We start from the raw sequence: 23,508 nt of genomic DNA, 5'->3' as shown, positions 1-23,508 counted from the left end.
CAATACTTTGATCTGCTCTCAGCAAGATCAAAGTGCGCATGTGCAGGAACGCAATGGCAGCTTCTGTGTGGATGACGTAGGATGCGTCATCCACACGGGGCTGAGAAGGAGAACAGCAACTGTACAGGATAGAGGAGGCACCAGACCCGAGACCAGCGATGCCCAACGGACCGGACCACCCCCTAGGGGAGTATAATAAAGCTCTTTTTTATGTTATACAGCGCGGCCTGGGCAATTATATGCAGCATTCTAAAATGCTGTATATAAGGGCTCACTGGTGGTGGCCGCAGCTTATAAGAGAAATACTTGGTGACAGATTACCTTTAAATAAACATAGCAAATAAACAACAGATAGGACTGTGACAAGACAGGCATCACTGAATGCTATGTTTTAACCCTTGCAGCATGATGTTTTCCGCTAACATAGCAAAAGCCTGCTGACAGATTTTCTTTATTGTGGTCATCGAGTGTCAGTCTTAGGTGCCAAGGGCCCACCAGTAATGATTCTGGGGGACCACTCTACAGCTACATGCAAATATCACTTGACCTTTCCTTGCAAATTCCCAAATAACACATTCTCCATAAATTCAAATGGCATGGTGACTGCGTTCACATGCTAAAAAATGTTGTCGTTTTCCAATTGATTGTTAATAGCTTCATATTTTAAAGGTAAGTAGCAATTTTAATCATAAAAGCACTCAGCTGTCAGTATCCTGACTCCATAGAGCTGTATTCTTCCAGGTGCTGCCAAACCTGGTAACAGTTGATCAGTGGCCCACCATCGATTTGATGTTGATAACCTATCCTAATAGTACACCAACAATATCAGTTTTGGTCAAACCCTTTAAACAATAGCAAAACACTGCAAAATGATTGGTGGGGAAGGAGCCCCTGTGGTGATATTGAGGCTGCATGAGTCACTGGCAAGTGTGACTTCGGCCTAAGTGGATGACTCAGATGACCACTCAGAAATTAGCATTCTCAGCAGCCATCGAGGGTTGCACGTACTTCCTAAAGAATCTGGGGGAAGGTGCAGAGTAAAATAAGGTAAACCAAAAGTAAATATCTGTCAAGAGAAACACAAGAAAATACACCTGAAACCAGACAAAAAAGGAAGAAGTTGACTCAGTATTTTGCATTGTGTATCTGTGTGTGCGCCATACTAAGCATGAAGAACAAAAGCAGGAGATGAGAAGTGTCTGAGGACTTGAGAACCTAAATAGTTGAAAAATATAAACAAACAATCTCAAGGTTACAAGTTCATCTCCTGAGATCTTGATGTTCCTTTGTCCACAGTACGCAACACAATCAAGAACTTTACAACCCATGGCAGTGGCATTGTAGCTAATCTCACTAAATGTGGATGGCAGAGAAAAATCGATGAAAGGTTGCAACACAGGCTAGTCTGGATGATGGATAAGCAGCCCCAATCAAATTTCAAAGAATTTCAAGCTGCCCTCCAGGCTCAGAGTGCTTCAGTGTCAGTGTGAGCTATCCATCGACATTTCAATTAAAGTAAACGCTATAGCAAGAAACCCAGGAAGACCTTACTGCTGACACAGACATAAAAAAGCTAAACTGCAGTTTCCCAAAATGTGCGCAAGACAAAATCTTTCAGGGAAAGCGTATTGTGGGCAGATGAAACCAAGATAGAGATTTTTAATAAAGCACATCGTTATACTGTTTACCGAAAATGAAATGAAGCCTACAAAGAAAAGAACACATTACCTTCAGTCAAATATGGTGGAGATTCATAGATGTTTTGGAGTTGTTTTACTGCCTCTGGCACTGGGCTCTTTAACTGTGTGCAAGGCATCATGAAACCTGAAAATTACCAAAGGATTTTGGGTCGCACTGTAGTGCCCAGTGTCAGAAAGCTGGGTTTGCGTCCTAGGTAATTGATCTCCCAGCAGGACAATGACCCCAAACATACTTAATTAAGCACCCAGAAATGAATGGAAACAATGCGTTGAAGAATTCTGAAGTAGACAGCAATGAATCTGAATCTAAATCCTGTTGAACACCTGTGAAGATGATATGGCCGGAGTGGCAGTGAGCGTTACGACGAAGATAGGAGTGTGGACTTACTGGATCATGGAGCCCAGGCTTAGCCTGGAGGGGCCTGACTGTGCCTACCACCAGAGCCTCTGATGGTGAGGTTGGACTTGGCTGCCAGTAGACAGCAGGTACTAATCCAAGGCAGTCCCTGGGTCCGCAGTTGTTGATCCAAATTGTAGTGTGCTGCCCCAGCAGCGGATCGAACCACTCGGATCCGTGGGCAATGTCCGTTCGTGGCTCGAGGGTCTCTGGACCCGGGGGCTTGGGGCCACACTCTAAAGTAAAAGGGGATATTTACAGAGAGCTGATAGTTCGTGACGCCACTCGTGGTGTGCGGTAATTGGGAGTACCGCCGCTGCCGTTGTTGGGAGTACCCGGGGTGATGGAATGGGGCAGCAAGGTGTCGTTACCCTCCACAGGTAACGGTATGCCCCGGGGCTCTGGAAGATGGTACTGGGTACCGTGACAGGGAGATCACTCATGTACCCACTCAGCCAATAAGCAGACGCTGACAACCGGGCAAACCAAGCCTCTAGGTGCCGCTGCCTCTTAATGGGAGCTTGTCCGGGTTCCGTCCCCTACAGTGCTGCCTGGTGATCCGTGACCTGCCTCCTGGCACAAAGTTTAGATTCACTGTAGTGGCCCAGTAGTCTGGAACTTGCCGGGCCCCACTCTCCACTGTGGCTAAGTGTGGGAGCTTGCTCTCAGTGCTCACGCTTGGGATTTCAGTGGGCTGCATATCTGGAAGGCTCTATCCCCCTCGTTGTGCTAGTGCCCCGATTCTGGAGCTAGTGGGAACAGTCCATAAAGGCTCCGCTCTCCGCAGGTTAATTGCCAGGTTGCCTGAAGCTTCTCCCCGTACTACGGTCTGTGTACCCCGCCGTGCCTTCAGTCCCAGATTGGTGATAGGACCAGGTTGCCGACCATTCACTCAACAGGTCCAGGTTCACTCAATCCCCTGCGACCGGGGGTCTGACTCCTCTAGGTCCAGACCACCACCTGCAACCTAGACAGCTACTCAGGGAAGCCACCGCTCCCTGCTTCCTCCACTTCACTCCTCTCCACTCCTTCACTTTACTTCTTCACTGACACTCTCCTGACCCTCCCTTCCTGACCCCTAGGTGGGCGACCGTATTCCGCTTAAGCCACCCACTGGTGGGTGTGGTGCAGGGTGTTCCTAGGATTTGATCTGCTGTTGGAGGCAGCACTGTAAGATGGGGACCCAGAACCATGAGGGATTTGAATACTGCACTAAGGAAAAAGAGCGTGCAGTACCCTGTGACGACCTGATAGTCCAGGGGCGTCACAGTAGTAAGTGAGACAAAGTCAGAGCCACAGCAGGAGTCTGGACTGGCATCAATGAGATGGAGTCAGAGCCACAAGCGTGACAGGTGCAGCAATGGAGTTGGGTACAGACAGGCTGGATCGTATTAGGTTCTGGTACAAAAAGGGCGACTAGTAAAGCCAGCGCCTTAGACAAGATGGGTACAGGTACACAGAACGGGCATGTACTGGAACACAGGCTGGGGTAAGGGTAAGCTACTGGTGGCAGGGTCATGGGTAGAGAGACCAGACAATTATCTGAGAGAAATACTTAATTTTCTGGAACAATTTCAAGGGTGCCAAAACTTTAGGCCATGACTGTATATAGTGCATAAATTGCACTGCTCAGGGCGATGGATGAAGGACTGCCATGCCACTCTTGCACAGGGGCCCCCACCAGGGGAATCACTATTTTCCTGTAGGACAGCCAAAGCCTGTGTTCACCTGACAAGAAAAGAACCGTTTTTGAGGTTCCTCAGTTCTGGAAGATTGATCTCCGCTGCCACTTATATACTGCAAAACCACGCATGCCAAAATAAGAAGAAAAAAAAATCTTGTTAAGGTGGTCTGCATTTATACACATTGCAACAGTCCGGACTGTCGGGTGTGAAAATAACTTGATAAGCCACCATGATATTTAGTTACAGTATTACGGTACAGAGACGTTTAGTTGTTTGTTTCAAATATCGCCGTACATTCCAATACAGATTAGTAAGAGAAAAGAAACATTTGATTTGCTGCTAAGACCCAGACAACCTTTATTTTTATAATTACCATAAGCAGTTTAGAATTTCCCGAAGAAGCAAATGAGATTCTATATGCAGAATATACGTACATTAGAAAAGAACTATGTAGGTCATAGGAAGGGTAAAGATAAGTAAAACGTCCACTTCCTGGAGTGGGAGGGACGTTCGGCGTCACATCGACGTCACGCGGAATCCGGCCAATAGAAGCGGAGGGGCGGAGCTGAGTGGCACGTAAACATCCCGCCCACCTCCTTCCTTCCGCATTGTGGGCCGGGAGCCGCAGGACACTGGTAAGATCGGTTCATCGTTCCCGGGGTGTCACACACTGCAATGTGTGCTACCCCGGGTATGATGAACAATCTGACATGCAATTCTAGCGACAGGTATGATGTGTGTGCGATGAATGTTTTAACGTTCAATCGCAATCGCACGTACCTGTCACACACTGCAATGTAATTTACAATGCCGGATGTGCGTCACTTACGACGTGACCCCGCCAACACATTGTAAGATACATTGCAGTGTGTAAAGCGGGCTTTAAGCATCGTATGTGTGGCACGTTCAATTTGTTGAACGTGCCGCACAAACGATTAACCCCCGTCACACATACTTACCCATCCATACGACCTCGATGTGGGCGGCGAAAGTTCACTTCCTGGAGTGGGAGGGACGTTCGGCGTCACATCGACGTCACGTGGCAGCCGGCCAATAGAAGCGGAGGGGCGGAGATGAGCGGGACGTAAACATCCCGCCCACCTCCTTCCTTCCGTATTACCGGCCGGGAGCCACAGGACGCAGGTAAGATCTGTTCATCGTTCCCAGGGTGTCACACACTGCGATGTGTGCTACCTCGGGTACGATGAACAATCTGCCGTTCAATTCATGAGGAATGAACGACGTGCATGCGATGAACGTTTTACCGTTCAATCGCAATCGCACGTAGCTGTTACACACTGCAATGTACCTTACGATGCCGGATGTGCGTGACTTACGACGTGACCCCGCCGACACATTGTAAGATACATTGCAGCGTGTAAAGCGGGCTTTACAGACGCGAGTACAATTGAAGCCCTGACTGCTAGCACTTGCAGGACGACTTCAGCAACATGCACGTCATCTGATCACACTACTGACGTCACTTGCTGGAGCCACAGATGCGCAAACAAAATTGGTGCAGAGGAGCTGAAGACACCGAAGATTTATTGTAATGGGGTACTGGGGAGAAATTTGAAGACACTGTTTGGGCAGCAAGAGGAGGGGGACTGGGTGCTGAGACAGAATGGACAGCAAGGGAGGGGGGAGGAAATTGAGGACCCACTTTGGGGAGCAAGAGGTGGGAGGATGCGTGTTGACACAGAATAGAAAACAAGTGGGTAGGAATTTGAGGACATAGGGGAGCAAGGAAGTGATGGTTGTGAACACAGTATAGGGAATGGGGGGATATAGGAGGAAACAGTATGGGATGGTTGTGGACACATTATGGTGAGCGAGGGGGGGATTTGAGTACAGCATATGAGAAACAAGGAGGGGATAGGTGAGGTCAAAGTTTAGGGAGCGATGAGGAGATGGATGAAGAAACAGTATGAGGAGCAAGGGAAGGGATGTATGAGGAAACAATATGTGAGGGGGATGGGTACAGACACAGTATGGGGAGTGAGGGGGGATGTATGAATGCCAAAATAGTATGAGGATAGTGGGTGCGAACACAGTATGGGAAGCGAGGGGGGATGGGTACGGACACAGTAGGGAGGGAGATATTTGAGGACATAGTATGGGGCGCAAGGGAGGGGATGGGTGCAGACACAGTATGGGGAGAGAGAAGGGGATGTATGAGGAGACCGTATGCAAAGTGAGAAGGTAAATATGTGAGGAGAGAGTATAGTGAGCAGGGATGGATCTGAGAGGAGACAGTATGAGGGAGGGAGGAAATATGTGCGTAATCTATTGAGGTGAATAGTGTGAGTAGGCACTATGGAGGGAGTAAAGTGTAAAGGGGCATAGATTAAAGACTGGGTAGTGGGGGGTGGTAGAGTGAAGGGTTAGTGTTAGGGGCCACTGTAAAAGCACAACCAGGATGGGACAGTATGCCGAGGAGTGTGAGCATGATCAGGAGGCGCAGTATAGTGGAGATACAGTGTGAGAGGAGGCCCATTATGGAAAGCAAAGGGCAGTGTGGAGGGCATGTACCATAAGAGGAATAGTGTGGGGTCATATTTTGTGCAGGGGACACAGTGAGTGGCAACTATTTGGGTAAGATCTATGAGATCACGTCAGGAATAGAACCAAACTTCAAGCAGGTAGTCAAATGTAAAGCCAAGGTCAATGAACGGGAAACTCAGGTAAAAAATACAGATGCTGAGGACCGAGACACAAACCAGGATAGAATCTCTATTGACTGGAGTGGGAGCTGGCTCTCTGGAGTTTATATAGAACAGCCCCAGCAGACAGAAATGAAAACAGCAAGGAACACTGTAGCTTCCAGACTGGTCAGAAATAAAAGACACGGAAAGGTTTGTTATATCAAGCATTAACTGCTACAGCAGTGTGGCGCCTAGTGGCTGGAGCAGAAACTGGCACATATGTTACATGATGGTGTTTATGGTGATGCATTTCTGTACTGATGATGGTTCTAGTGATATATTTCTTTACTGTTGGTGGTTCTGGTGATGTATTTCTATACTTATGAAGGTTATTATGCTGTGTTTCTATACTGATGGGGGTTCTACCAATGTATTTTGGTACTGCTGGTGGTTCTGGTAATGTACAATATTTTTGTGCTTTTATTGGTTCTGATACTGTACACGTGACAATCCATAGCTTGGAAGATAACGTGATACATAGCTATGTTAATAAAGTGTTGTTCCATCTGAGAAGTTAAACCAAGTTTGTGATGAAAGTCACATAAAGTGACTGCAGACATAAATTCTCACAGTGCGCACTGCACACTGCTAGGATTTTCTGGTGCCGGCAGTGAGAGCGGTAGGTCAAGAAACCACAAGTATATGATTTACATACATGTGGTCACGTGCCGACTAGACATTCATTCAAGTTAATTGAGCAAGGCCAGTGATGTCTAGTTGGAATTTGACCGAAGTATGAAAATCGCATACTTGCACTGACATGAATGTCCACTCTTGTCACCAGCATGGAAGAATCAGAAAAGTGTGCAGTGGGCGCACTATGAGAATTCAGAAGTCTGCAGTCACCTAGAGTAATCGGTAACAGATAAACTGGCACAGAGGTAACAGGAAATTGCATTTTAGGTACGTGGACTGTGACAAGTTTATTGTAGCATATGAAGAATATAGTATGTTGGTAAAATGTGTTGACAACTGTGAAACACTCATATTTTGCTGCAGCAAAAACCAGAGTGTTAGCAGAAAAAACGCTGCGTGTGAAGAAGACCTTATACAAATTTTACGTGGTCTGGATGTCACTAGAGGTACTGTGACAGGAGAATGGGAATGTCTTTGTATACCGAACAAAAATATAAACGCAACACTTTTCTTTTTGCTCCAATTTTTTATGAGCTGAACTCAAAGATCAAAGACTTTTTCTATGTACACAAACTACAAACAATTATTGAATTATAACTGGGTTTCAAGATAAACTTTAAAAAGTGTATTAATGCAGATAATCTAAATAAATTGGATATGTGGATAACATGAAATGTCTGTGCAGTAACAGATAAACACACTCTATACAAAAGGCATGAGACAAAAGGCATAATTATTACCAACCGTGTTCAATAACGAGGATTGGTGGCCGAGGGGTGAGAAACGGCGGTTGAGAACCAGGCTCCTTGACGTGCGTTTCACTCCTGTTTCTTCAGGAGGTGTGTTCACACGCCTCCTGAAGACACGGGAGTGAAACGCGCGTCGAGGCGCCTGGTTCTCACCCCCGGCCACTAATCCTTGTTATTGTACACGGTTGGTAATAATTATGCCTTTTGTCTTATGCCTTTTGTATTGAGTGTGTTTATCTGTAACTGCATAGTTATGAGCATAGTTATGTGATTGAAATACTACAATTGTGACTGTTTTTGTGACTCTTTCTGTTGTGACGTGAGGAGGTGGAATCTTTGTTGGAACCCCTGCTGATTTTAGTGTATATATAAAAAATGAATTTTAAATATTGTATTTAATAAAATGTATTCAAGTGAATAGCATGTTTGGCATTTTTTCTGATTTATCAGAGGTTGTCTTAGATACGTTTTTGATGCTGTATTCCATTTAAATGGGTGCTAGTCGGAGAACATATATAGTATATCACTGTAAAATGTGCAATGTTATAGTATTGGATGGGTCCGGGGGGATCAGAAAACTAGTCAGTATCTGGTGTGACCTTCATTGTCCAGTCTATCATCTGTCCTGTACAGTGACAACCAGGATTCATCTGTGAAGAGAAAACCTCTCCAATGTGTCAGACACCATCGACTCTGAGCATTTGCACAATAAAGTCAGTTACAAGAACGAACCGCAGTCAGGTGGTGACCCTGATGAGGACGACGAGCAGCAGATGAGCTTCTCGGAGATGGTTTCTTTCAGTTTATGTGTGAAGCCCCACAGGTATGGTGTCGGTGTCGGTGCGTTACCTTCAGGGACTCCACGTTGCTGGATCTCCGTCACTGGTAGGAAATCTTCTGTTTTTGATCGTGACGCCACTCTCAGTATTGCGGCCAGTAGGGACCGCCACTGCAGGTTGAGGGTCGCCTGGGGCTGATGGTGTGTGCAGTTAGATGTAGTAGCCTCCTGAGAGTGAGGCAAGCCCCAGGGCCCTGTGTAGGTTTGTAGTACCACAAGTCGCAGAATGACCACACAGGCAGGATGTCTTTCAGGGTTTTTACTCACATTAGATGGCAGGGTGAGTAGCCCGGGCGTAGCTGAGATGAACCAGATGGGAACCAGGTGTCCTTCAGGCTGACTTTATGAGGGTGACTACTGACTCGCCTTCCTTAGCCCTTGGTGGTTTGGGGTGACCCCGACTTTGAGTCCCTATGGGGGTCACCCAGGGAAGATGCTCCAAGCCTCTCTCCCCTTCTTGTTTGCCGTTTGCTTGTTCCCCGGACCAGGCCACTCCAGCCTCTTGCCTCCTATGACCTATGGGCCCTCACTGCGGTTACGTGGCTGCGGCTTTTGTAGTGTTGTGGTGTGGGCTGTAAGAGCCCCACACCGGCAGGTTTAGCAGGGAAAGGTGAATCTATCCTCGCTTCGGGATCTGCCGCCCGGTTGGGCCTGGTGCTCTCTAGAAGTCTCCGTACTTCCCACTCCGTGCACTCTCTAGCTGAAGCTGGCTTTCAGGCAGCACTTCTAGTTGACCGTTCTCCCCCGTCTGTAGTCACTGCGCGGGCGCTGTTAGACAGCATCAGCCCCACAGGTCTGCTCCTCACTGAGCCCTCTGGAGTTCTGCTCTAACCGACTCACTGGTGGGTTTTTCCATCTCTGCTCTTTCTGCTGACATCTCCTCAGTCCGAGCTCCCAGCTCTAACTAACTCCTCCTATCTCTCTTTCCTTCCCCACTTGTGTCTGCCTACGCCACCTAGCAACCAGACTCTCTTACCACACCCCTTGAGAGGAGATGGAAGCTCTCACCCCCTCCACTATTCCAGTGAAGGCGTAGGCTCTGCCCCCTCCTGGGTTCCCCAGGGGTCCTCTCTTAGGTACATGTGTGAGGCCTGATCACTATGCGCCTGTGTTCCACACCCCAGCCAGCCATCTGGATTACCTGTATTGTACTGTCCCCAGCATGGGTGCAGTACTCAGTGGTGCCTGACCAGGTCAGGGGCGCCACATTCCCCCTTAGTTATCACCAGCACGTCCTCGGGCTGCAAGACAACATTTTAAAATGCATAAAACATTAAAACATGTAAAACATTTTTAAAAGCACCAGGTATCAGACATCACCACCCTCCACCCACAAGTCCGTTAACCCACCCAAAACCCTCTCACGTTGGCCGCAACTTCAGCCACTTCTGGCAGGATGTATAGGCGGCTTTCATGGGCTGGTGGTTTCAGGGTATACCTGGCCTGGTGGATCCGCGCCGTCAGCCTCTTCTGGCAGGATGCAGAGGCGGACTCCACAGTTGGTGCTGACCAGGTACCCTCTTTGTGGTGGTGAGCCAAGGCCCCATAAACAGGCGTGCTCTCTGGTCGCAGGTGAGCCAAGGCCCTTTTCTACGGACGGGCCCCCCTGGTTGCAGACGAGCCAAGCCCCTAAACAGGCTGGCCCTGGTGGTGGTGCCACTGGTGTAACTATTTACACTGCGAGAGTTTGTGGCTATAGCAAGTTCATAGCCTTAAGTTTGTTTCTCACAATAGTTTTTGTGGGCGCATTTCTTAAACGTTGCAAAACAAAACTTTTCAAAACTGATCAAAACAGTAACTTCTCTTCTTACTTTCCTTTACTTTACTCCTCTTTTTCACTAGGGCGAGGGCACGTTGGGCACTGGCACCTGTGACTTTCCTGCTCTTTGTCTCTTTCTTCATCTGTGGTTGCCTCATCTATAGGTTCTGTGTCTTTCCTTTCTTGGTCTGCATCTGATTCCTTTTCTGTATCTGTTTCTTTATCTCTGTCTTGTCTTTCTTGTCTTTCTTGTCTTTCTTGTCTTTCTTGTCTTTCTTGTCTTTCTTGTCTTTCTTGTCTTTCTTGTCTTTCTTGTCTTTCTTGTCTTTCTTGTCTTTCTTGTCTTGGACATGGTGCTACATCGAGCGCATACAATCCCCTTTCACCTTCATGCAGAGTGAACTGTACTGCTTCTCCAATTTTCAAATTTCTGCCGGAATGTCCTCTGGGCAGGTGGGCTTGAACATCTCTCCTGTTAACAAATATGCCCTCTTTTATTCCTTTCACTACAATAAAGCCGTATCCACTTTTCAGGTTGAAGTCCTCTACTATTCCTCTGTAAAGGGGTCCTCTAGCCTGGGCTTTGGACCTTCTTAGGCACCTTTTCTCCTCCAGATCTCTGGCTGTAACCTCTTTCTGTTCTGGGGACTGTGGTGTCGGAGGACGCTTTGATCTGCTGCGCCGTGTCTTGCGGGCTGGGTTCATGCCTGCAGGCTCCCAGGTGAGGTCTTTGGGCTGATCTTCGTCTGCTGACGGTGTCAAGTCTTCCTCCTCCCAGCGGGAATAGGGCAGCATCTCCGGCTCTGGGTAGGGGTCTGCTGCGGCTGGCGTCGGAGTTAGCCCTTCTGCTTCCTGGCCTCCTCTCCCCCTTAGTTCTTCCTGGCACTCCTCTGGTGGCAGGACTGGGGATGGACTTTCTTCTGCTGGCCCGGGCGGGGGACTCTCCGGCGCGGCTGCAGGGGTTGCCTGAATCTCCTCAGGGGTGCATGGGGGGCGCAGGTACAGATCCACCAACCACTGGGGAAACTTGGCCTCCATGTCAGCCCTCATCTGCCAGTATTCTTCCTCCAGCGTGGGCTTCCTATCAGAGACCTCCGTGGATTGGGGAGCGGTATCAGCTCCGGCCTTGCAGGCCGGGGTAAATGGTATGTCTCTTTTATCTTGGCGGGCCGCGCCCTGTATGGCGGCGGCCTGGTCTTGGCGGGCCGGGCAGGGCATCGCTGCGGCGGCCTGGTCTGTGCGGGCCGGGCAGGGCATCGCTGCGGCGGCCTGATCTGTGCGGGCCGGGCAGGGCATCGCTGCGGCGGCCTGATCTGTGCGGGCCGGGCAGGGCATCGCTGCGGCGGCCTGGTCTGTGCGGGCCGGGCAGGGCATCGCTGCGGTGGTCGGAGCTTGGCGGGCCGCACCCGGCGGGGCTGCGGCCTGGTTCAGCATATCACCTGCGGCGCGGACGAGCGTCGCTGCTGCGTTGGAGTCTTGGCGGGCTGGGTTCAGCAGGGTGGCAGCCTGGGTCAGCGTCACACCTGCAGCACGGATGAGCACTGCCGTGGTGGTCGGAGCCCTGCGGGACAGGTGGGGCATCGCTGCAGCGGCCTGGGCTTGGCGGGCTGCTTCTAGCGTGGCTGCGGCCTGGTCCAGCATCGCCGCGCCGGGCGCCTCTTCGGGGACCGCGGGCGTGGCTGCAGGGGTCGGGGCACTCGCGCTGGCCGGGGCATCACTTGACTCACCCACCGGTGGCAGCATCGGGGTCTGCGTCGTCGCCGCTCGGTCTGACATGCGTCGCGCGGCTCCCTCCTCGTAGGTCCGCACCGCCGCAGCCATCCCCAGGAACTCCGCGTACTCTTCTCTGACCTGCTCTATGACCCGGGTCTCCAGTCGATCACAGAACTGGGCCAGCTCCCGATACCACCAGGCAGCGGAGCCTGGTTCTGGGTTCCTGCTGTCAGACGCCATTCCTTCTGCGCCGTCTTCCGCACGATCTCCCAGCGGTGGCCTCGTCGCTGCCTCCTGTAGCAAGCTGTCCAGCTTCTGTTCTGCCTCTTTCAGCAGCTTCTCTCCCAGCAGCAGGCTTGTGGCTCCCTTTCTGTTCCGCCGTTTCTCGACGCTTCCACTCTCATAGCTGGCAAGGTCAGAACTCTGCAGGGGATCTCTGGGTAGCCACACCTCTTCGTGGGCGGTAACTTCTTCCAGCGCGGGCTGCTGTTGTTTTTCAGCGCGCTTTTCATGGTGGCAATATGGCGGCGCTTCCAATTTTTCAAGCGGACCGCCCAGGCACATGGTCACCTGTCTTAACAGGTCTAGTCCTTATCCTGTTCGTGACGCCAGATGTGAAGCCCCACAGGTATGGTGTCGGTGTCGGTGCGTTACCTTCAGGGACTCCACGTTGCTGGATCTCCGTCACTGGTAGGAAATCTTCTGTTTTTGATCGTGACGCCACTCTCAGTATTGCGGCCAGTAGGGACCGCCACTGCAGGTTGAGGGTCGCCTGGGGCTGATGGTGTGTGCAGTTAGATGTAGTAGCCTCCTGAGAGTGAGGCAAGCCCCAGGGCCCTGTGTAGGTTTGTAGTACCACAAGTCGCAGAATGACCACACAGGCAGGATGTCTTTCAGGGTTTTTACTCACATTAGATGGCAGGGTGAGTAGCCCGGGCGTAGCTGAGATGAACCAGATGGGAACCAGGTGTCCTTCAGGCTGACTTTATGAGGGTGACTACTGACTCGCCTTCCTTAGCCCTTGGTGGTTTGGGGTGACCCCGACTTTGAGTCCCTATGGGGGTCACCCAGGGAAGATGCTCCAAGCCTCTCTCCCCTTCTTGTTTGCCGTTTGCTTGTTCCCCGGACCAGGCCACTCCAGCCTCTTGCCTCCTATGACCTATGGGCCCTCACTGCGGTTACGTGGCTGCGGCTTTTGTAGTGTTGTGGTGTGGGCTGTAAGAGCCCCACACCGGCAGGTTTAGCAGGGAAAGGTGAATCTATCCTCGCTTCGGGATCTGCCGCCCGGTTGGGCCTGGTGCTCTCTAGAAGTCTCCGTACTTCCCACTCCGTGCACTCTCTAGCTGAAGCTGGCTTTCAGGCAGCACTTCTAGTTGACCGTTCTCCCCCGTCTGTAGTCACTGCGCGGGCGCTGTTAGACAGCATCAGCCCCACAGGTCTGCTCCTCACTGAGCCCTCTGGAGTTCTGCTCTAACCGACTCACTGGTGGGTTTTTCCATCTCTGCTCTTTCTGCTGACATCTCCTCAGTCCGAGCTCCCAGCTCTAACTAACTCCTCCTATCTCTCTTTCCTTCCCCACTTGTGTCTGCCTACGCCACCTAGCAACCAGACTCTCTTACCACACCCCTTGAGAGGAGATGGAAGCTCTCACCCCCTCCACTATTCCAGTGAAGGCGTAGGCTCTGCCCCCTCCTGGGTTCCCCAGGGGTCCTCTCTTAGGTACATGTGTGAGGCCTGATCACTATGCGCCTGTGTTCCACACCCCAGCCAGCCATCTGGATTACCTGTATTGTACTGTCCCCAGCATGGGTGCAGTACTCAGTGGTGCCTGACCAGGTCAGGGGCGCCACATATGCAGATATTTTTTGCTTATGCAAACCGATTATTGCATCAGCTGTCTGGGAGGCTGGTCTCAGATGATCATGGAGGTGAAGATGCTTTATGTGGAGGTCCTGAGCTGATGTGGTTACACGTAGTCTGCGGTTGAGAGGCCAGTTGGATGTACTGTCAGGTTCTCTTAAACGCCTTTGGACATAGCTTCTCGTAAAGAAATGAGCATTCAATGCACGGGCAACAGCTCTGGTGGACATTCCTGGTATCAGCTTGCCAATTACACGCTCCCTGAAAACTTGCGACATCTGTGGCATTGTGCTGTGTGATAAAACTGCACATTATAGAGTGGCCTTTTATTGTGGCCAGCCTAAGGCACACCTGTGCAATAATCATGCTGTCTAATCAGCATCTTGATATGCCACACTTGTGAGGTAGATGGATCTCAGCAAAGGAGACATACTCACTATAACAGATTTATACAAATTTGTGAATATTTGAGATGAAAAGGCCTGTTGTGTACATAGAAGAAGTGTTAGATCTTTGAGTTCAGCTCATGAAAAATAGGAGCAAAAACAAGTGTTGTTCAGTATAACTCTGGCATTGTGAATAACACTGTTATGATTACTGTAAAGGGGTAAGTTAGCACATTTCGTCTATGTATATTTTGACAAAACAAAGGAAAAAAACCAATATCTTATACTGTAGAGCAAGATGACTGCTCTGGGCTAGGAGCCATTACTAGGCTTTCTTTCACCATGGGCAAAGCCTTAGCTAACTGGCTTACCCTGTATCTAAATACCATGGCCATGACAAAGTGGATTATTAATGTTCCTCCCCATCATGGCACCCAGCACCTGGGACATAAGCCCCTGTTGACCCTCCCCAGCCTAACCCCGAACGGAGTACCTTTGAAAGACTTAAAAGTGTGATGTCATTGCATCTAAATTGTTTTTTAAGACGTTTTCCATGAATTCCATTAAAGATAAAGCTCCCCATCTTCTGCTGGTCTGACATATATAACAATTGTGGTATATACATAATTGCCAGGAGCGTTACTGCTACAATGTATATATTCTGGAATCATATAAAAATTTCTTAGATTTCCCTTTTAATATATTAATGGTGTTGTTTAACATCTATTCAAAGCAAATATACAATTTATATCATAGTCCTGTGCTTAGTTAATTCACAGAATACTTGTTATGTGTTTGTTCTCCTAAACTATCACAGACTATATATTTAAAACACGCATTTATTGATATACATAAAAATGGTCAGGTATGCTCCAGGAGATTGCAGATCCATCTGTACTGTACAGCAATTATTATCTGTTTTGGGGCATTTACATCAAACAATCTGGATGAACACAATAGTAGCCCCTTTATATATTGAGTGGGTACATACACCTAAGAGAGTGCCTGAGGTCATCAATTTTCTATTACAGTGAGGGTTTATCTGTGCCCTTTGGAATGCTTTGTGGAATCCCCTTTATTACAGGTGGATGCATGTAATCTGGTATACATGTGTAGCGCCCCTAAGACCCTCAGGGTACTACATGAAACTGCATCCTCTTGGGGATGCAGGACCTACCCCCTGGGACCTGGAGTACCAGTGCCGATACCACCAAAGCACAACCAAAATCCTAGTTCTCCACTCCACACCGAGCATAGAGGGTTAACAATGTAAGGGGATGGTCGCCATGGAGAGGAATGAGTTTCTGGGATTAGCCAGCCTAGTGGGAGGGGTCAGTAGAGAGTTGAGACAGTGTAGCATGCAGGAGAGGTGTGTGGACGTGCCTGAGCTGGGTCCGTGCAGCGGTGACCCGGGGCACGGGAGAGAGGTCGCCAGGTCGGGTACCGGAGATACCGCTGGGACCGGAGCACGCATGGGGCAAAGGGCCGTAGATCAGGAGCCAGTTATACACGGCTTAATAAATACCTGCCTGGAGAGAACACCTTCGCGGACTTCGCCGAACCAAATAATCCGGGGGCATCAGCAGTAAACTAGGCTCGTGGTTCGGACACTTACCTCCCCACAGGGTCCGCACTGCCCACCGTACAGAGAAGGAGACTGTACCCCCCAAAAGGGACAGTCGGGCCCCAAATGCTCCACGCTATGGGGACCCAACTAACAGTGCCGGGGACAGAGCAACCTGAGTCACTACATTGGCACTGATACTCCAAGGGACCTAAACCAGCAACTCCTGGGTCCAAGTGATTAGAGACTGTTAAAGACAACCTGGTATGGTCTCCATTATTATCCCTCATCATCTCCCAGGAATGGCCCTGCCTGCGGAGGACCTAACACCATTGCTGCAATCACCACCAGCTCTGGAAGTACCCATATTTAGCAACGACGGTTCTTTATCCTTAACCGCAACCCGCAGGTGGCGTCACATGACATTAACTCTATTAACCCTCTGTAAATATACCCTCTTACAAAAAGGGGCACAGAGCACGGGACCGGGCAATGGCCACCAGAGTGACATTCCCATTTGTTACCGCCCGGGACCGAGTACCCCCTTCCCTGAGCGCTACACATGCAAGTACTTTCTGACCACTTGTAGTGGTAAAATGATGTCCACTCAGACCAACTGTTGGTAGTAGGTCCCATGAATATACCGTTTTGGAGATTCAGGTCCATTATACTTGCCCTGAAGTGCTAGTGAGGATATTATCTCACAGGGATAAAATTGGATCTTGTAATTAAAGAAGAGGAACTACAAGTAGTCATATGACCATGTGAAGTTGGAACTGAAACGAACAGGAGAAGATATAAACCAAATCTCTAGGAACCAGATAATCATCCTGTATTATCAGAGTTAAATTTGAGCTGGATTTATGCAGAAAGTTGCTGACACTGGACCCATCTTTCTAGTGGACATATGTGACTATATTGGCAAAATTACCCATCTAACCCCTGATGACCCTCGTCTATTGTCGAGGGGATACGCGTTGGGTTTTTTCATTTGTGGGTTGAAAACTTCATTTGGAGTGTATATTTTTTACTTCCATGCAGGAATGATCGTATATCAATAAGTTTCAGAGATATGGATGAACTTATACTATTTAATATCTTAAAATAATAGAAATCAGGTCTATACTAAACTTTAGGCTGATAGGACATTGAACGTATTACATAGAGGTACTAAGGACAGAGAGGTCCTCTCTGGGATTTATTGCCTCGTTAGCAGGTGAACATTGCCCCTCCCCTGGAATTTGAAGCAATACTTCTCCTTAAATTGTACTTATTTCACTGTGCGGAGTCTTTGTTTGTTAATAATTGGGGTTTTATTCCCTTTTCCTGTGCTTAGTTCTCATCTTCTGTCCATCCTCTTGGTCTTCCAACTTGACCCACCACTTACAACCCAATCCAATTTATACTTCCAACAGTACCGAGCAGTGTCAGTGTGGTCTGGGCCCCTGAGCAATGAAGACCATAATTTTAATAGTCTCAAGTCAAAAGTTGTCCATACTGACTATCTTGCTGCATCACTTCATTCTCAGCAGAACCAGTTTCTTAAAGTGAACCTGTCAGGTGCAATACACGCCCAGAGCGACGAGCGGTTCTGGGTGCATATTGCTAATCCCTGCCTAACCATCCCTGTATCTAGTAGCATAGATAAAAGAGATCTTTAGAAAAAGTATTTCTAAAGATCCCATATGATATGCTAATGAGGTTAGAGACTAGTCGCAAGGGCATTAGTTCACCCGACTAGTCCGCCCTCGTAGTATGTTAGTACACCCACAGGGGTGTGCTAACATATCATTCAATGCAGCATCACCAGCAATGACACACGTACCTGTGTCCATGGTGAACGCTTAAGCTAAATGCCCAACACTACCAGTCATACGCAGTATGAAGGCGGGTGTACGCTTCCCGGCTTCAGACAGGTCTAGTGCGTGTGACTGGAAGTGCGGGGCATTCAGCTTCTGCATTCACCATAGACACAAGTATGCGCATCACCACTGGTGACGCTGCATTGAATAGCATGTTAGCACACCCTCTGAGCATACTACCATGCTAAGAGGACAGACTAGTCAGGGGAAGCAACGACTAGTCCCTAACCTCATTAGCATATTATAAAGAATTTTTAGAAATACTTTTTCTAAAGATCTCATCTATGCTAGTATATGTAGCGACGATCAGGCAGAGATTAGCAATTGGGTGCATATTGCACCTGACAGGTTCACTTTAAAAATGCTGCTGATAGGTAACATGTCTGAGATCAAGATGGCTGGCCACTCACGTGTGGCAACATAAAGGGCACTTATTTGGGGAGGTTTACTACCTATGTTCTGGTGACTGTGAGTAGCTCTGATATAGGGGCATTAGTTGGAATTGTTTTGGGGGTTTGTTACAGCAGACGTTAGGATGTGGACTGGATTTGGTATGGCGTTATTATGGATCTCTGTATCAAATACTCATAGAACCAGCTTTATCAACACTATTTTCCATATTAATATAAAGTATCAGGTATAATATTAAAGGGGTTGTCCGGTCTAAATCCATAAGACTGTCATCACTCTATATGACTGGAGACTTATGAATCCTCACATTGAACACAGTGTGCGCTGTTGGAAATTGCCGGAATTCCGAATATGTGATATGCATAATCCCGTCCAGAATCTGACTAGAGGGGCGCAGCCTCGCTAATGCAAATGTATTGACAGCCATTAACGGTTCTGAAACCGCTGAATTCTCACAGCGCTAGGATGTAAGGATTTATAGGTCTGTAGTCACATAAAGTGACTGCAAACTTATGGATTTAGACTGGACAACCCCTTTTAATATTTGTATATCTACATCCCCACACATAATATACAATGCTTCTTCTATACTGATCACCTTATCCAGTATTATCTTTGATATGTCTTTTTCTGTGAACATTCCTACATTTTACAATACTCTCAAATGTTATTATTTTTCCATTTACTGGCTAACACGGTACAAACATATATATTTTTCCTGTACAATTTAACAAAAAGCATTAATTTATGAATCCCTTCCGTATGTATCAATACTTTGCAAATGTCATGTTTAACCAATAGTTTTGTAATGTTAAAATTTAGGAAAGTATAATAATTACAAATATTCAGTTACACAGCAAAATAATTTCCATTTATTGCTACAAACCTATTCCATCTGAGTTCTACAATTCCACATTAAGCAATACTACTTCTGCCCACAGAGTATATGTACATTGACTGCACAAATGATATCATTTGACTCTTTTGCTGGATGAAATCGTCTTCCATCTTCACATCACATTGTTTAATGCACTGGTTCAATCTATTTCTTGTTAAACTTGTGCATTCAAAGAGTTAATAGACATTTAATCTACCAAAACATCCGCGGCTTTCATGCCTCCTGGATCCGTGCTGTACTGTGCATTTAAATGCACTCTATTCAGCACATTCACTCTTCCGAGAACAGAACTTTATACTTTTTTAAGCAGAAACAAACTTTCTAAACTTTCTTTAGTTTACATATACAGTTTCCATCCACTACTTACTGTGATCTTGGTTCTGTAGTTTTGCTCTTTAATTCCTTATTATCCGGACGTGCTCGCTTTGTAGTCCTCACAGTGTTTGGTGTAGTGTTGTTCTCTTTTATTGAACAGAGACAGGTTGCTAGAGGCAACATGGAAAACCTAAAATCTCCTGCCAATGCATTGTAAGAGGAGGCAGCCTCCGGCTCTGGGAGGCCTAGCTGCCAATCAATGCCCCAACCCATCCCCTGCCTTCATTCATATAGTGAATGGCAGTGACAGCCACACCTTTACTTCAGCTCTATACGCTATTCAAAAAGTGCAGCCTGTCATGTAGAGTCATTCGTCCCCTTCTCTGTAATGCACCGGATCAGAGTATGTGGCTATAATGCCATTTCATCTGCATATGTAACAACACAGATTACTTACTTTTCTCCTACAGAAATAACATCATTGCTAATGGAGTTCTTCTCATTGTCTGCACTGACATAGTCCTGGTCAAAAGTTTTGAGACCGACAAAAGCTTTGGTTTTCGTAAAGTTTACTGCTTCATTTTTTAAACTGGCGTTTTGCATTAACTCTAAATTATGCATAATGATCAGATGAAATAGAAAGTCGTCTCTTGCCATAAAAATCTAAATTTATATAATTCTAAAAACTTTTGGCCACAATTGTACACTAACACAAACGTTTAAACCAGCGAAAGAAAGTGGTACAAGCCCAAAATTCAATAAAAAAAAATATATTTATTTAATTACATTAATATTATTCATAAAATTCAACAAGGAGTCCAAAACAGAGGACTATACCGCATACAATAATATAGCAAGAATTTACATATATAATAATAAGCAGTTGTGACCAGATATAAGTAGCTATGTACCGAATAACAGTTATGGGCGATAGTAAATAGTATTAACCCTAATTAGGCCATAAACAAAATGCACTATACTTGCTGTATGTTCCAGTCACTAGAATGCCTCTATATAGTATGGCTAAACTGCTTCACAATTATGATTAATTACCATTGAGGGGAATATATCAGTAACCCTTACAGAGATCAACTATTTTCCCAGTAAGTGAGAGCCTCAGTGGCTATATAAGGATAAAACGTGTGTCCAGGGTAAACCCCCAAACGGCGTTATGGGATATGGTAAACATGCGTGGTAACAACCAATGCTCCTCAATAGATCAAAAATACACTAGGAACCAGTACTAACCCATAGTTGCAGCAGTAAAAGCCTCCCAGAAGTCCCAACGCACGTTTCACCTCTTCATCAGGGGACGTATGAACTAACACAAACGTGTCAACTAAAATCAACATGATAGACAAGGTTATGATGTGGAATATTGGAGAAGACGATGAGATGAAAGTAAAACACTTTGTAATAACATATCAGTGTGTGCATGAGGCTTTGACGTTCTTGTAGGATTTTTGGGTTGCTTTTTTTTTTTTCATCAAACTCCTGAGCTTGATATTGGAGGCATAATACTATTTTACCCTATCTAGAGGCTTTCCGTGTTCAAAATACTACATAGTAGAAGAAAGAAACACCACCAAAAATGCATGGAAAAACTCAAGAAAGTGGAGAAAAAAGCTTCTTGGTTCTGTGGTATAACGTCCTGTCTGGTTCTCTGTGGCAACTAGACCATGGTAGTTTTCACTTTTGTGGTCAGAAACCTTTTCTTAGCAACCTTGGCAGCTCTTGCATTTACTAGGTCTCACAGAACATAAAAATGTAAATGGCAGAGATACTGACCAACACTAACCATGGAAGTGAGGTCCAGCTGCCACTGAGGACCAGACTGGAAGCCAGACCATGGCAGCTCAAATCTTTTTGCTCAACCCTAATTATGAGCCATGATCACATCTGAAAGAAATATGCTTATGTGGCGCCCCTGAGGCTTCAGGCGCCACAGGGTACTGCGCCTGACTTAAGGTGGAGTATTCATCCCGGGTTCGGAGGAGGTCAGTGCTGGTTCTACACCACTCATCCACACATACAACCATTTCCCTTTTCCAACTGGGGACCAGGCTAGGGTCGGGTCACATGGATGGCCGCCTAATGGTAAGGGCCTTCTCACCCACTAGTCTAGGGACCTGGGAGGGGTGATGTCCGGGGCGAGAGAGGAGTCAAGACAGTGAGTAGGAGTTAGGAGCCGGCCTGAGACAAACACAGGCTGGCAGAGTGCAGTTCCAAACAGGAGAACAGCAATACCGGTGGACCTGGTGGGACGGAGGAGAACACGGTCGCTGAGTGGATACAGAGTCAGTTCCCCCAGAACCAGCTCTGACAGGGTGCAGAGCCCTAGATTAAGGGGAACTTCAAGTCCGTTGTCCCACAACAGCTCACCGGGGCAAAGCAGCATATACTGTAGAGCTAGGAGTCGTGACCATAGGGCGGCCCATCAAAAGACTCGCACTGCCTGCTAGACGGGACGGTACTTAAACACCAAAGAGAAGGGACCCTGTGTAGCTATATGCCATGGGGACCCATTTGAAACCGCGCAAGGAGGAAGGGCTCACCATCCACAACACCGGCACTGGCTTCCAAATTATCCGGGATCGGCTGGAGCCCATCTTGGTGAAACCCGGCAGTCCAGGGGCAATAATATGACAGTGAATAAAGAACTTGAACCGCAACCCCTGCGCTGACCCTGCCATTGCCGTCGCCCCTGCACTCTGATGCTATAGACTACTGCACTCATAATCCTCCCTGGGGCCATAGTTCTACCTGTGGGAAGCTGAAACACTCGAGCTGAATCACACCATCAGCCCCAGAAGTGAGCGACATCCCGCAGCAGCGGCTTCCCTCATAGCCGCATTCCAAAGGTGGCATCACGAAAGACAACTACTCCCAACATCCCCATCCCCTTCTTCTTTATTGACACCTCGAGGCCACGAAGCCTGGCAAGGCCACTGTGACAACCCCAAACCACCACCGCCAGCCCACTGACGAGTATAACCCCTAGCCCGTGGGACGCGTCACTTACCCTCCCTAAGGCATCATGTTGAAGGTGCATATGGCCCTCCATGTGCCGTGATTTTGGCACATGTGTGTTCTCTGACAGCACACGTGAGAGCAGGAACTTTTCACTTACCTGTCCCTGATGCTGCTGTCTCCAGCGCTGCTGTCTCTGTCGCTGCTGCTTCCGGGTCCGCAGTGCAGTGAATATTTATGAGCATAATGAGCGGGCCTGGAAGCAAGTGACAGCAGCACCGAAGACAGCAGGGCTGTAGACAGATGAGTATAGAAAACAATTTTATTTCAAGGACACGTGTTTTCTCCGGTACGTGTTACACTGATGTCACATGGATCACATCAGTGTGCGGGCCGTGTGACCTCAGTGCTACTGGAGAAAAACGGATTTGTCTCTGTGCGGAACATATGGACATGTGTCTGCAGCACACAGACACACGTCCGTGACAAAACACTGATGTGTGCGCAGCCCCATTGATTTTAATGGGTCTGCATATGTCCGTGTCTCCAGTATGTATTTATGAAAACGGATGTCATACGTACCGGAATCACTGACATGTGAAGGGGGCCTAAGATAATGAAGTATTTCACAGGTTTCTTTAGCCTAGCCACTGTGGCTGTAGAGCTCCCTGCTTGTAGTTGCTTGCATCTTTCAAAACTTTGGGCAGTAATAGTAGCAGAGATGTCATAGCATGGCTAGAATACAAAAACCATAACATTGTACTCGAACACTAAATAAAGTCATCCTACTAGGTGTAGTCATATTTACTAAAGCTCTACTGTTTCGTATGGCTCAACACCCAAGTTTTATATTTCAAAATGCCTCATAATCTGTAAAAGTGTTGGGACCACTGTCATATAAGTACAATAAACACTGGGCTCACTAGTATTTTAACATTTGCCACATCCTGATGCTGTAAGTCAGGTGTCCCTAATTTATGGCTCGGAAGTCACAAAGCTTATAGGCCTATGATGGCCAGCTCATGGCTGTCTGCAAGCTTAGCATATTAGCACCAAGATT

General features: G+C 47.6%; 1 protein-coding gene across 4 annotated transcripts in view; it reads right to left on the bottom strand.

Annotated features, from left to right (window-relative positions):
* Window positions 1-20,797, bottom strand: part of LOC142290654 (EF-hand calcium-binding domain-containing protein 6-like) — a 483,996-nt gene extending 463,199 nt beyond the window's left edge. For 3 of the 4 annotated variants that reach the window (XM_075334657.1, XM_075334633.1, XM_075334650.1), the window contains exon 1: window positions 20,727-20,797. In XM_075334657.1, coding sequence (XP_075190772.1) covers window positions 20,727-20,730 — 4 coding nt within the window. In that variant the 5' untranslated portion in view covers window positions 20,731-20,797. Of the gene's footprint in view, window positions 1-19,530; window positions 19,666-20,726 lie in introns of those variants that run through there. The other variant, XM_075334642.1, reaches the window with a different exon arrangement.
* Between the last annotated feature and the right edge of the window lie 2,711 nt (window positions 20,798-23,508).

Source organism: Anomaloglossus baeobatrachus, chromosome 1 (assembly GCF_048569485.1).
Source record: "Anomaloglossus baeobatrachus isolate aAnoBae1 chromosome 1, aAnoBae1.hap1, whole genome shotgun sequence".
Taxonomy (NCBI): domain Eukaryota; kingdom Metazoa; phylum Chordata; class Amphibia; order Anura; family Aromobatidae; genus Anomaloglossus; species Anomaloglossus baeobatrachus.
Note: the sequence above shows the minus strand (reverse complement) of the source record. Positions and strands in the feature narration are given on the sequence as shown.